The 15,621-nt window shown below is 37.7% G+C and overlaps 1 protein-coding gene across 1 annotated transcript; it reads left to right on the plus strand.

The window, feature by feature from the left end:
• Nucleotides 1-4,714: 4,714 nt before the first annotated feature.
• LOC127423537 (acyl-CoA desaturase-like) lies at nt 4,715-14,788 on the plus strand. Its single transcript, XM_051667927.1, has 6 exons — nt 4,715-5,052; nt 5,211-5,423; nt 7,518-7,648; nt 9,408-9,613; nt 9,712-9,944; nt 12,851-14,788. The coding sequence occupies exons 2-6, from the start codon at nt 5,219-5,221 to the stop codon at nt 13,048-13,050; spliced, it is 975 nt and encodes a 324-aa protein (XP_051523887.1). The 5' UTR covers nt 4,715-5,052; nt 5,211-5,218; the 3' UTR covers nt 13,051-14,788.
• Nucleotides 14,789-15,621: the final 833 nt, after the last annotated feature.

The following is a 15,621-nucleotide window of genomic DNA, read 5'->3' on the forward strand; positions in this document are numbered from 1 at the left end:
TTCAACACCATGGTATTACCACAGTACGTTTTTGTAAGGGTGAACATGTATCTTGGAGAAGTTCCATTGGTTTAGGGGTGATCTAAATAATCACAAAATGAGCTCCCTTTAATATCTTAATTGTTCTTTCTGGATAGCCTGACCTCTGACCTCTTCTGGAAGCTGGTCCCAGGTGCGGGTGGCATAGTAGCTAAACGCTGTCTCACCTTGTTTTGAGTGAACCCTCTGTATGTCTAACTGACTTGATCCTAATTATCTGAGAGGTCTGTTAGGTTTATATTCTACAAGCATATCTGCAATGTATTTAGGTCCTAGGTCATTGAGTTATGTATAAACTAGTATTAGTACTTTAAAATCGATTTTAAATGTAACTGGAAGCCAGTGTAAAGACCTGAGGACTTTATGATATATATATTTATATGCTCTGAATTTTTGGTTCAGGATTTTGAATGAGCTGCAGGTGTCTAATGGTCTTTTTGGGAAGGCCGGTGAGGAGTTCATTGCATTAGTCCACCCTAGAGGTGATGAATGCATGAATATGTTTCTCTAAGTCTTGACTTTGTACGAAACAACTAAAGGCCTGTTCACACCAAACCCGTTTTTTTCTAACAAGCTTTTCAGCGGTAACAATGGATTCCGATGGCGGTATTCACAGCGGGTCTGACAAATCGTCCGCCGACAATCCGAAGGGTTTTTTTTACGGAGAATGGTCTGCTTTTTTTCCTTCGGACTGCGATAAAAACTGACTGACCAATGAGAAACACCAGCTTTGGACATGCTGCTGATACACACCTGAAAATGATATACTTAATCTCGAGTCTGGAATATAGACCTACTTGTAGCAAAATACATGTGCAAATAAATACTGTATGAAACAGCGCTCTTTACTCATCTCACTCGCATAAAAAACAGATTATATACTCCTTAAAATGCATCAATACCATGGAAAGAACATAATGAAACAGTTATGGCAAATTAGGTAAATAAATGCTTTAACAGTGTTTATTATATCTCTAACAGCTGAAGGGTGCGAATAGGAGACTGATATAACAACAGCATCGCAACAGCGCCGCCTACTGTACAGGAGTGAAATAGTTTTTAGTTTCATTTTTTTACGGACTCGGTGTGAATAGACCATCAGACGTTCCTCTTGCAAAATCGTCACGGATTTGGTGTGAACAGGCCTTTATTCTCCCTACATTTTTAAGATGATAGTTGGCAGATTTAGTTGCTTTGATATGACTACCAACATCCCTAACTTGATTAAGTGTCTTTAGATCCCTGAAGTCAACGTACATGTTCACCTTGAGAATTTCGTCTTTGTTGCCAAATACAATGACTTCTGTTTTGTCTATGTTGTCCACTCATGGATGTCTACTCAGATTCATAGTTGCCTACTTTCACATAGTAACCTCTCCCTTCCCAGAGAGCCCAACCCAGTTTTGCAGTCTGACAGTATCAGTAATCTCACATGTGCTTCAAAAAGGATTTCAGCAATGTCTCAAACTGTGAGATTTGCCAAGTTCCCAAAGTCTCCAATCAAAAGCCATAAATTTCAATATGAACTCTATCATTTCGAACATAACTAACCCATTAGAACTTTGAAAGCTTTTACTGTACATGAGTCAGATGAGACCAAAAGTCCAATATGCTCTCACTCATGCAATGTCAACATCACTGATCAGATGGTTCTTCTTCATATCACTTTTTCATCTGGTCATTTGGCAGAATTTCCCTTGACACGCACTGTAGGACAGGTGGGGTTCAAAAGTTCAAAAACACTCGGATCCAGTCGGACAGGAGTATTTCGTTCCCAATCAGATTAAGTCACTTTACTGACCCTGGTAGAGAATGAATGCTCTACCAGGGTCAAAATTGTGCTTTATAAGATGTTTGAAAGAGACAAGAAAAATATTTTCACTCAAATATTTTCACAGTTTTCCCCTTCATGCTGGAACACAAACGTGATACATTGTGGCGATTGATGCATTTCTGAAATGCTTTGGTGTTGTTTTAAGAATAATGCTGTGCAACAGATATATTCAAGCTTTAATAATTTCTTCTGGCATGAGGAAGAGAACAGAACAGAATAGAATAGAATAGAATAGAATAGAGTGTACAAACTTAGATGTTTCCAGAATTCAGAGTACTCAGGAATTTCTCACAAACATGTGAGAATATGAGCGACTGTAGAGATTTATTCCTGTTATACTGACCGAGAATTATAGTTAATAAAATACATTTGTGCATTCTCACAGATATTGTAAACTAAACAAAACAGATACCATCAGATGATATCATATATATGTGTCAATCAGAGCAGTATTTATCTGCCTAAACAATAAAACAATAAATGCAATTAGTGTGACACCATTAAACACAAACAGATTTACTAAATAGGCTACTACAAAGTAATAAAACTAGAAAAACACACTTTATATAAATGAGTCGAAACATAATCATATAGGACAGTATTTAACCATTTTTTTCACTTCATAATTAAGATGTAGAACACAGAACATTAAACAAAATTAATACAATTAGAAAACATCATAATTATTCAAATATCATTCAATATTTAACAAAATATTACCCTTAAAAAAAAAGATACAAAAATAAAGACACAAGGACTCTATTAACCGTCTGAATGAAGTGATTCATAAAAATGAATCAGACTTCCCAACGCTATATAAAACAATGTAGCATTTTGTCACTCTACATCGCTATTTGTTGGAAAAACTAGTTAATTACTAGAAAAACGACACTTTTTAGACACTAATAAATGTGTAAATTATGTAAGTTAGTAGTGTCGCTAATTTAAGTTACACAATTTGCTGAATGGACTTCGTATTTTTAGTGTCTTAAAAGTATTTTTATATTAACAAATTTTTTCACTACAAAATAAAGACGTTTAATGATTAAAACTAGAAAACATCATCAATATTTAACTTAATATTTCATTTAAAAAAAGAAGACGTAAAATGCCGTACAGCAACTTCTGCACAGGGACTCAAACGAATTGAGTGAATCGTTTTTTGAATCGGTTCTTTTATATGAACTGTCCGAACAGAGTGATTCACAAAAATGAATCAGACTTCCCAACGCTATATAAAACAATGTAGCATTTTGTCACTCTACATCGCTATTTGTTGGAAAAATGAGTAAATTACTAGAAAAACGACACTTTTTAGACACTAATAAATGTGTAAATTATGTAAGTTAGTAGTGTCGCTAATTTAAGTTACACAATTTGGTGAATGGACTTCATATTTTTAGTGTCTTAAGAGTATTTTTATATTAACAAATTTTTTCGCTACAAAATAAAGACAAAAACTTATGTTGAACAATGAACACAATAAATAAAACTAGAAAACATCATCAATATTTAACTTAATATTTCCCTTAAAAAAAGAAGACGTAAAATGCCGTACAGGAACTTCTGCGCAGGGACTCAAACGAATTGAGTGAATCGTTTTTTGAATCGGTTCTTTTATATGAACCCAGTGGAGGATTTAGGCATGGGTGACATGGGCAGTTGCCCAGGATGGCATCTTGCGGGGGGTCGGCACGAGGCACCCACACAGACCCCCCTTTGGGGGCGTGCTGAAACGGGTTTTGCCCAGGGCGCCATAAAAGCTAGAACCGCTACTGTATGAACCGTCCGAACAGAATGATTCACAAAAATGAATCAGACTTCCCAACGCTATATAAAACAATGTAGCATTTTGTCACTCTACATCGCTATTTGTTGGGAAAAGGAGTTAATTACTAGAAAAACGACACTTTTAATAACACTATTAAATTGTGTAAGTTAGTAGTGTCGCTAATTTAAGTTAACACAATTTTTTCAATATTTTCAGTGTCTTAAATTAGCAACACTACTAACTTACATAATTTACACATTTATTTGTGTCTAAAAAATTTCGTTTTTCTAGTAATTTACTACTTTTTCCAGCAAATAGCGATGTAGAGTGACAAAATGCTACATTGTTTTATATAGCGTTGGGAAGTCTGATTCATTTTTGTGAATCACTCTGTTCGGACAGTTCATATAAAAGAACCGATTAAAAACGTCAAGTCTCTGCGCAGAAGTTGCTGGACGACATAACGTCGTCGTCTTATTTTATTTATTTATTTATTTTATTTGAAGGGTAATATTTTATTATATATCGATGATGTTTGAATTACGATGATGTTTTCTAGTTTATTAATTGTGTTTATTGTTCTACGTCTTTATTTCGTAGTGAAATTTTTTTTGATAAAAATATAAAAAAGCTCTGAAGCTGAATAGTTTACCTATTTTAAGTGTTGTTGATTATTACAAAACTGATAATAAACCACCTGATGATGAATATTAAAAAGACATATTTTAGGTCAGTACATATTTTCAGTGTCTTGCGAGCATTTGTATTGATATTGAACAATATTTGGGTATTTAGTCAGTGCGTATTCCCAAGGGCAAAGATTTAGTTTGAATATTAGAGGGGTAACGTACCCACCCCATCCCCCCCTGAATCTACGCCCCTGCATCTTCCATTTCCCTATAGATCATACTTTGGATTGGAACAATAAAAGCTGCGCAACACATGATTACATGATTGCATGATCACATGATTTCGTTTGCGAAAGGGAGAAATGCCACTCATGTTGATTGGTTAGAGAGGGGAAACTCCTCGCCGGTGGGGTGAGCGGATTCACGGTATAAATTAAGCTCACATTCGGTGAGGTGCAGTACTGGTGACGGCATCGCTGAAGTTTGGTTGTTCACGGATGATGCTGGCATGAACTGAATACAGAGAACAGGAACATCAGACGAACATCAGCCAATCAGATCCTTCGTGTAAGGTGGCATCAAACTCACTGTCCAATCGCAGAGCAGAATTGTTGCCATTCGAAGCGAAGACGGGGAAGCGCATCACCACCACCACCAGTTACGCGCGTCTCAGTGGCTACGCATTTGGATATCGCTGCTTGAAAACTGCGTTGTTTTATTTCGTTTGCACACCTGCACTGACTTTAAACCCATCCACAGCAACAGTTTGGAATCGCCCGGTGAGTATTCCGTTTCTCTCTAAAACAAAACGTATGATGATGCTTTTATTCATGCGCACAGATGTTTGCTGCGTAGTTGAATGTGTGACCCAGTTAACTCGCGTGAGCTCCTACATGGGCGTGAATTCAAGCAATACTTGTGTGTTTGTGTTTGCCAGTGATCATCATGCCTGATGTTAAAGCTCCATTACTGCACTCGGATCCAGAGACGGTGGAGGACGTGTTTGATCATACATATAAAGAGAAAGAAGGCCCTAAACCACCCGTCGTCATCGTGTGGAGAAATGTCATTCTCATGACTTTATTGCATATTGGAGCTTTGTATGGAATCTCCCTGATACCAGTTGCATCCAAACTAACATTGATTTGGAGTAAGTATCAAACATTGCATTAACACTCACTAAATGTGTAACCTTTACACACTTATACATTTTCTTAAAGGAGTAGTCCACTTAAAAAAAAAAAAATAATAATAATAATTTTTGTCATTTACCCTTGTCATTACTTTCTTTCACCAAAGAAGATGTTTATCAGAATGTCAGAGCTGCTCTTTTCCATTCAGTGATAGTGAATGGGGACTTGGGCTGTCAAGTTATAAAAAGGCACAATAAAAGTAGCCCATGTGACTAATGCACTATTTCAAGTCTTCTAAAGTTGAGGTCGACCGATAGTGGATTTTGCCGATACCGATAACTATGGTGGGCTGATAACCGATAAATTGACCGATCGATTATTTTTTTGTTTTTAATTTTATTTAAAAAAATTTTTTTAATGATAAAACGTTTTCTTAGTCTTTTCTTACTGTGATGGGCACTGACATAGAGGCTACAAGAGTCCAAAATAGCTAAAATCCCAGATGCAGGTTTATTGTGCAATCAAAATCCCAATAATAACCAGAAAAAAATTACGATTTGGTGCATAACGCAGGAGTTTTAACTATAAACAAGCCCAAAATACACTGGAGACTCTTATTTTGAAATGTCTGTGCCGCCAAACAAAACATGCATGTATTGCAATAAAAAAATAAAAAAAATACTAAAAAATAGATAAACAGAGTTTGCTTGTCAATGATCCGGTATATTCCGGTATTATACTTTCTGTCAGTCAAAACCAACATTAACTCAACGATCAACACATTTTTTAAAATAACATTTAGTATTAATAATCGGGATTTAGTGATGGCAGTGACTTGACACTATTTAACAAATTAAGCGTTTTGTAGCCTATATACAGTATATATATTCACCAGATGAAGAGGTACTATCGTTAAGTATCAGTGTTGATTTTTCCCGATAACCGATAGTTCCAAAAAGCAACTATCGGCACCGATTAATCGGTAAAACCGATATATCGATCTACCTCTATTCTAAAGCCATACATTAGTTTTGTGTGAGGAACAGACTTGTGTTCAGTTTTAAACATTAATCTCAAATCATGTGGCTTGTTGGGAAGATGTGTGCTTTTACTCTTTTTTTTTTTTTACTCTTTTGGGGGTACGATATTGCGGAAAAAGTATACGCTTAAAATGCTCAAGTCCCCGTATAAATAAGTCTGGCATATGAGGTATCATTTGAAAGCTTAGAATATGAACTATTCATAAATTACCATCACTTCTGCATTTGTTACTTAAAATAACAAAATAGGGCATTAAAAGATCAGCGTTGGAAATAAGCTCCACCTAGTGGTCATGTGGTAGAAATATTAATATGAAAATAAGTCTTTAAAATACCACTTAAATAGACAAGTCATATATCAAATGAAAGATCTCATTCTCAGGAATGTGAATTCTCAGGAATTTTGTTGCCCTAATATCACAGTTTGAAAGATTTTCAAAAGCAAAACTGCTGCTGTAAGCCCCAAATAGCTAAAAACATTATATCTGCTTTAACTTTAGGCAGTTCTCTAAAAAATGAGCTATTTTTTACTTGTCTGTGAGCTTGCTTGTGTGAATAATCCAATGTTATATCTTGATGTCCAGAACAAAATATGCCATCCAGCAGGAAAATCATGCAAAACAAATCATCAGAAAATATGTTTTCGACTATTAATAAAATGTTTTATATAATCGCAAAGGGGAGGATCTCAGCTTTCTAATGACATCTAGATTGAGCTTCTAGTCCACTCAGAGGCCGAGATATTCAATGAAATAATGAGGGTGGTGCTTGAACTGAAAATTAGACTGAATGTCTATGGACGAGCACATCTGTGAGGGATAAAATGTGTTAGAGCGCCACCTACATTTCAGATCTGTATATAGAGGAAAAAAATATTTTTTCTAGTACTTGCTGCCATCTAGTGGAATAAAATACAACTAAAATAGGATGATTAAAATGGATGAAAACATCTGATATAATAGATTGATCAAAATGCACAAAGACATTCTAACTTCTAACTCATTGTCAGTTTTTTTTGTTTTTTTTTTTTGCATCAGTGTTTAATAAAAGATGTGTGTGTTTTTTTTCCAGCGGTTGTCTGTTCCGTGTTCAGTGCTTTGGGCGTCACCGCGGGCGCTCACAGGTTATGGAGTCACAGATCATACAAAGCGTCTTTACCTCTGCGAATCTTTCTCGCTATCGGCAACACTATGGCCTTCCAGGTAATGAGCGCTTAATAAAGACATGAAGAATCTCTTTACCATTCAGATGTTTGGACACACCTGCTTATTCTTTATTCTGACTAATTTCCACATTTTAGAATCATAGTAAAGTCATCAAAACTGTGAAATAACTGGGGGCCTGGGTAGCTCAGTGGTAAAGATGCTGGCTACCAGCCCTGGAGTTCGCTAGTTTGAATCCAGGGTGTGCTGAGTGACTCCAGCCAGGTCTCCTAAGCAACCAAATTGGCCCGGTTGCTAGGGAGGGTAGAGTCACATGGGGTAACCTCCTCGTGGGCACGTGGTGAGTTGAGCACGGATGCTGCGGTGGATGGCGTGAAGCCTCCACACGCGCTATGTCTCCGTGGTAACGCGCTCAACAAGCCACGTGATAAGATGCGCGGATTGACGGTCTCGGACACGGAGGCAACTGAGATTCGTCCTCCGCCACCTGGATTGAGGCGAGTCACTACGCCACCACAAGGACTTAGAGCGCATTGGGAATTGGGCATTCCAAATTGGGTAAAAAGGGGAAAAATCCAAAAAAACATTAAAAAAAAAAAAAAAAAACTGTGAAATAACAAATGGAAGTATGGAAGTGAATGAATTAAAAAAAAAAAAAAAAATCGTTTTGTAAAGAATTTGATATGTAGACACAATGTGAATTATGCAATCGAGTTGCTGTCAAACTACTGATAAATTTATATATATCTGAATATTTTGCAATTATCTTAAAATATATTGTTTCTATTGTTTTATAATCAACAACTTTAAATCAATAGTTTTACATTTTTCCATTGTTTTCAATTCGATTCAAAATGCTTCATGGGATTGTAGTTCATTCCCTCATGAAAGACGTTAAAGGGACAGTTCACCTAAAAATGAAAATTCTCTCATCATTTACTCACCCTCATGCCATCCCAGATGTGTTTGACTTTCTTTCTTCTGCAGAACACAAATGATGATTTTTAGAAGAACATCTCAGCTCTGTAGGTCCAGTCAGGGCCCAAAACATTTTGAAGCTCCAAAAAGCACATAACGGCAGCATAAAATAGTCCATACGACTCCAGTGGTTGAATCCATGTCTTCAGAAGTGACATGATAGGTGTCAACAGATCAATATTTAAGTCAGTATTAAAGTATTTAAGGTTTACTATTGATTCTCCTCCCTGCCCAGTAGGTGGCGATATGCATGAAGAATGTGAATCGCCAAAAACACAAGAAGAAGAATGTGAAAGTGAAGATTAATAGTAAAAAAGGACATAAATATTGATCTTTTTCTCACCCACACATATCATATCACTTCTGAAGACATGGATTAAACCACTGGAGTCGTATGGATTACTTTTATGCTGCCTTTATGTGTTTTTTAGAGCTTCAAAGTTCTGGTCACCATTCACTTGCATTGTATGGCCCTACAGAGCTGAGATATTCTTCTAAAAATCATAATTTGTGTTCTGCAGAAGAAAGTAAGTCACACATCTGGGATGGCATGAGGGTCAGTAGATGAGAGAATTTTCATTTTGAGTGAACTGTCCCTTTAAGTACACAGTCTTGTATCTTTGTCTTTTGGTCTGATTTTCAAATACTTTTCAAATCAAAGGATTTTATGAGATCCCAACATACAAAATGAATGGGGAAAAATACTTCCAGAACCAAGACGACTGAAAAAGTGGGCGGGCACTGTTGCAGGACTATCTTGTTCAATGGGAAAAAAATCATGACTTCATCATCATTTTGCCCTGTTCTCTTTCTGGTGCAGAATGACATATTCGAATGGGCACGTGATCATCGCGTTCACCACAAATACTCGGAGACGGACGCTGACCCTCACAACGCCGTGAGAGGTTTTTTCTTCTCTCACATTGGCTGGCTGCTGGTTCGTAAACATCCTGATGTCATCGAGAAGGGACGCAAGCTGGAGCTCAATGACCTGAGGGCTGATAAAGTCGTCATGTTTCAGAGGAGGCAAGTTTGATTTGCATGCTAAAATAATCGAATGGATTGTTTTGTGACAGGTCTGTCTATGTGAGACTAAAATATGTTTTAACTCTCTTCTTTCTCAGGTACTACAAGCTGTTGGTGCCGTTTGTGTGTTTCTTCGTCCCGATGTTTGTGCCATGGTATATGTGGGGAGAGTCACTGTGGGTGGCATATTTCGTACCTGCCGTCCTCAGGTACACGTGGGTGCTAAACGCCACCTGGCTGGTGAACAGCGCTGCACACATGTGGGGAAACCGACCATATGACAGCAACATTAACCCCAGGGAGAACAAATTCGTCACCTTCAGTGCAATAGGTATGTCCAACAGAATTTATTTATTTTTTCGCAACCCAAAATTGGGCCTAGCAACTTTCTAAACAATAGTGTGTCAGTCGATTAGAATTTTTAATCAAATTAATTACATGAGTGGGGGCCTGGGTAGCTCAGTGGTAAAGACGCTGGCTACCACCCCTGGAGTTCGCTAGCTCGCTAGTTCAAATCCCAGGGTGTGCTGAGTGACTCCAGTCCCCTAAGCAACCAAATTGGCCTGGTTGCTAGGGAGGGTAGAGTCACATGGGGTAACCTCCTCGTGGTCGCTATAATGTGGTTCGTTCTCGGTGGGGCACGTGGTGAGTTGAGTGTGGTTGCCGCAGTGGATGGAGTGAAGCCTCCACACGCACTATGTCTCCGTGGCAACGCACTCAACAAGCCACATGATAAGATGCGCGGGTTGACGATCTCAGACGCGGAGGCAACTGGGATTCTTCCTCCGCCACCCGGATTGAGGCAAGTCACTATGTGACCACGAGGACTTAGAGCACATTGGGAATTGGGCATTCCAAATTGGGAGAAGAAAAAAAAAAACTTTTTACGGTCCGGGGACATAATTAATTGTGTTAATTTTTGAAGATTTTTTTAAATTTTTTTTTATATAATCGCACTGAATTTATGCCTAAATAGGCAGCCCTAAATTTACTTATTATACACATAATAATTTGGACATTTAAAATGAAATATTTGATTGTGGCAGACAATAATAATAATAATAAATTGGTTGCGTCGCAGCATAAACGGTGTTTTTGGGTCACTTTAGGTAGTTTGAAACTTAAAACACATCTTGAGAGCCCTGCATTCAGAATCCGTCCAGCTGTTTTTGAACGCAAGTATGCGTCCTCATCTTGTCGCTTGTGTCAGCAAGCCCGAGTGTGGTTTGTTGCCTGTACAGCTGGAGTTTCGCTTACTGCCCCCTGATGAAAACAGGTGATACTTCAAACTTGAATTTCTCAGATGGTAGGAATATTCCCTTTTACGATATAGGGTCGTGATTACGAAGCTCCTTAGAGGACAGGGCGGGGATTTTTTTCTGAAATAGTTTGCGTTCCCTCGCAATAAATTCACCATGGTTTTACTAAAATAACCATAATTTTAATTTTAAATATTCATAGTGAAACCATAGTGATAATACAGGAAAACAAAAACTATAGTGATAAAAATAATAATTGTGGTTATTTTGATTTTACAACAAATACCATATAAAATATTAATAATAATAATAATAATAATAATAAAAGGTTTGCCTAAAACAATCATGGTTACTAGAGTATTACTATAGAAAAAACATATTTTCCACCAAAAACTATGGTTACTACAGTCTGAAATATTGGTGCCGCTTTATTAGAAGGTTAAATTTGTTAACATTAGTAAACGCATTAGGTATAATTAACAATGAACAAAATATGTTTTACAGTATTTGTCTTTAATATTAGTCAATAAAAATAAAATATGATGATTGTTTATGGTTAGTTCATAGTGCATTAATGTTAACATATGATTTTTAAAATCAAAAGTTGTATATGTTGAAATTAACATTAACCAGGATTAATAAAAGCTGTAAAAGCAGATATTTTTTATTGTTGGATTATCTTAACTAATGTTGTTTACTAATGTTAACAAATGTAACCTTATTTTAAAGTGTTACCACAATATTACTATAGTAAAACCATGATACCCACAAAATATTTTTGTTAATAAACTATGCATAGTTTTCGTTTTCCTGTATTATGGTTTCACTACGAATATCATGGTTAAAATATGGTTACTGTAGTAAAACCAGGGAACGGCAAACGTATGGCGAGGGCACACGAAATGTATGGCGAGGGCACGCAAAACGTATGGCGAGGGAACTGCGAGGGCACACGAAACTTATTGCGAGAGAACGCGAAACGTATTGCGAGGGAACTGCGAGGGCACACGAAACTTATTGCGAGAGAACGCGAAACGTATGGCGAGGGAACTGCGAGGGCACACGAAACTTATTGCAAGAGAAAGCGAAACGTATTGCGAGGGAACTGCGAGGGCACACGAAACTTATTGCGAGAGAACGCGAAACGTATGGCGAGGGAACTGCGAGGGCACACGAAACTTATTGCGAGAGAACGTGAAACGTATTGCAAGGGAACTGCGAGGGCACGCGAAACTTATTGCGAGAGAACGCGAAACGTATTGCGAGGGCACGCGAAACTTATTGCGAGAGAACGCGAAACGTATTGCGAGGGAACTGCGAGGGCACACGAAACTTATTGCGAGAGAACGCGAAAGGTATTGCGAGGGAACTGCGAGGGCACGCGAAACATATTGCGAGGGAACGCGAAACGTATTGTCTTTTTACTTGGCACATTGCCTAAAAAATGTGTGCAATAGCCAAAGACGAATTTCTAGCACGTTCACATAGAAAAACAATTGTAAAAACAGCGTGGACAGATGCAAATACGTGTTCGTGTGAATTGCCCCATATGAGGGTCAGTCAGTGTGTCATGAGGCATGGAACAATCAGTTCTATTTATGTGCAATGCAGCCTATGAAACCCATATATAAATCAATAATAATAGTAATAATAATATATATTATGAATCTTCTGCCCAGTATGCCGCAAGAATCCTGAAATGGCTGGTTAAATGTAGTCTCCCAATCTGACCCACTTTTTCTTTCTGAAAAAGAACCACAACAATCTAGCAATTTGATCGCAACTTTGACGGTACGCTGTATGTTTGATTTTGCGTGCAGTCGGTAAGGAAAACGCAATAGTTGATTTGACTGTTTATAGTCTTCAGTCTGTTTGGCTCTTTAGGCTTCTCAGAATGAATGCATTTCATTGTGATTGTAGATTTTATGATTCATTTAGTTCAAATGTTGATGAATCATCTCATGCTTTTGTTTCTCAGGTGAGGGCTATCATAATTACCACCACACGTTTCCGTACGACTACGCCTCCAGTGAGTTCGGCTGGAGACTCAACCTGACCACCTGCTTCATCGACTTCATGTGTTTTCTGGGTCTGGCCAGAGACCGCAAGCATGTGTCCAAAGAGCTGGTGCTCGCTCGTGCTCAGCGCACCGGAGACGGCAGTCACAGAAGTGGCTAAGCACTCGCGTCACGTCCCGAAAAACTGACAACATGTAAACCGGAGGACGATCAGCCCTTCCTTTGACGGGAGTTTCAACAGCGTTGAAGCTTCTGCTCTACATTCATACTCTGATGTCAGACGACAAACGTTTTTCCCCCAGTTTAGCCCGTGACGCTTTCATACAGGCATTCGGCCTGTTTGTGTAGCACTTATTCTTATTTTGTTTTTGGCTTCTTCTCTACTGTAATTTTTGATAGTTTTTGACGCCCGCGTGCAGCTGATGCGCCTCAATGCAGGAGCTGAACACAGCGCCTAGAAACAGGCCAATGACCCTGTGACCCTCCAGGGCCTTTTTGTGTGCACACCGGGCGACGTCTTACCAGATTTAGCTGTGCAATTTGGGAGAAATAAAATAGATTTAACATTTAACTGCCGCACCTTATTGTCGTTATACTAAATTAAAGTTAAGCCAGATGCGTCATATTATCGTCATGCATCCTGGGTGGCATCTTACCAAATCTAGTTGTGCATTTTGGAGGATATTAAACCAAAACACAAATATGTTCCATGCTTAACAGTTGCACCTTACTGTATCTGTACTAAATTGAATTGTAAGACCAGATACGGTCTTATTTCTTTGATGTTGCCGAAGTGGCCAAACTATTATTTTTAATTTTTTTTTTGATATACTTGCACAATTGGCTCATTCTTCAGAGCTTTGGAGAAATATTTGAGTTAAAGAAATTAAGAAATGATTGTTCTTGAGCAGCACATACTTTTTTGGGGGGTTTTGATACTTGCAGTGCTAAAATAGACGACAGACGGGCGTGAAAATGCTCCGTAAATTTCTGTGCTACTGACGGAAATTGGGATTAATATATTGACGTTTAGTATATTGAGAGAAGTGTTAAAAACGATTCATTTATTAACCATAATTAAATTTTCTGATAACACGAAGACTACAGAGAATTCTGAAAGATGTCTCATTATTTTGAGTGGGAGAGGTCACGAAAGAATTGAACGTGTTGATTCTTGACAATTCAGTACTTTAAAATTAATCGGTTGCTTTTGTATTGTAATGAATTGTGCAAAAAAAAAAAAAAAAAATGTTTTTTTTTTTTTTGGAGTCTAGATTTGTTCCTCTTTTTCATCTAATAAATATGTCTGGACTTCAGCGTTATTGTAAGCATGCTCTATTAAAACAAAACTCTCCTTTCTGATGCCAATAATAAAGACGAACTGACGGGCAGTAATGATCGTAAAAATATCGGCTCTGCTGGTATTATTGTCACGGTGAAATTTGTTTTGATGCCAAAAACGATTGTGTCGCATGCAAGCCGAATGGTGTGCACTCTTGAGGATGTTTATTCAAACCATGCATTTTCAGAGAAATTGATTTTTTTTTGCCAATCCACTTGACAAGTTGTGTGTTATTAAGTTGTTTGGTAATTAAAAACTATTTGGATTGTTATTCTACAAAACAAGAATTTGTATTTTGAGTGTATGAGTTCAGACACCCCAGGACAAATACACTTCTATTCGCCTTATTTTCACTCTTGACACTGATTCAGAAGCGCCAGGAAGCGGTTGTGATATTTTTTCATGCTGTAGGAGGCCGTTTAATGAATCGGGGCCTTCAGTTCGTAAAACTAATGTGATGTTAATGTCCGTGATAACAGCCTGTCATAGTGAATAAACTCTTGTTTCATATTCGATAACTGTAAATAAAGTCTCAAGCAAGGAGCTTTTAAACTTTCACACTTGTCTGTCTGTGTACTTTCATCTACATTTTCAGGTTTGTGCTTACATAATTATGGGATGTTTCAACACACTTTGTTTTACTTCAGTGTATTTAGTATATGTATTAATATTTACAGGGAATATCAGTGAACAAATACAGAGGTCTAAAGTTGTAGATCAAATCATATCCTCCTGAGACCCGAGCGTGACTTGTATTTTCCATTTCCTAACTAGTAGCAGCTTATAAGCATGCAAAAAATAAATAAAACATTTCCTAAAATGTATGTCCTCATCATAACTCCATATAAAGCCTCTGAAAGACACATTTATCAGCTTTTGGATGAACCCATTGATTCTAAATATAGGATACTTAAAAATGAAAATGAGCCTATAGTCCACGTACGTGGTCGTTGTGTTTAACAGTGTGCCGTTTCGCGATAAATCGATGAAATTTAAAAAATGGCATATCTGATGAAACTAGAGACTGTAATCTTTTGACTCAAACAGGTTTCAATGTAAAAAACGTAATTAGGTTTCTTACCAGATGTAGTTTTGTTGGTGTTTCTCCCAAAGACTAACTCCGCTGTGATCAGCGCCATGTTGTTTTGTCACATGACTCGTGTGCATTGAAAGTTTAACTTTTTAATGACCGCACAGAATCTCCTGAACTGAGATCAGTCTGTTTAAATGAAATTAAATTATGCATATGTAACGGGAGCCAGCTGATGCAATGTGTATAAACCTCACTCTCCTGACCTCAAGAGGTGCACTAGCGACTGATGCTAGAGACTGTAGCCTTTAGCCTCCTTGCTAGTGGACCCACCTCCCATGCCGGAGGCGCCGGTTCGA

The sequence above is a fragment of the Myxocyprinus asiaticus genome, chromosome 32 (assembly GCF_019703515.2).
Source record: "Myxocyprinus asiaticus isolate MX2 ecotype Aquarium Trade chromosome 32, UBuf_Myxa_2, whole genome shotgun sequence".
In the NCBI taxonomy this organism is placed as follows: domain Eukaryota; kingdom Metazoa; phylum Chordata; class Actinopteri; order Cypriniformes; family Catostomidae; genus Myxocyprinus; species Myxocyprinus asiaticus.

Bases quoted from the DNA above. Each gene is read 5' to 3' on its own strand.
- LOC127423537 (XM_051667927.1), top strand. From the start codon at position 5,219: ATGCCTGATGTTAAAGCTCCATTACTGCACTCGGATCCAGAGACGGTG. The intron at 5,424-7,517 runs GTAAGTATCAAA...TTTTTTTTCCAG, and splicing joins CAAACTAACATTGATTTGGA to CGGTTGTCTGTTCCGTGTTC. The intron at 7,649-9,407 runs GTAATGAGCGCT...TTTCTGGTGCAG, and splicing joins GCAACACTATGGCCTTCCAG to AATGACATATTCGAATGGGC.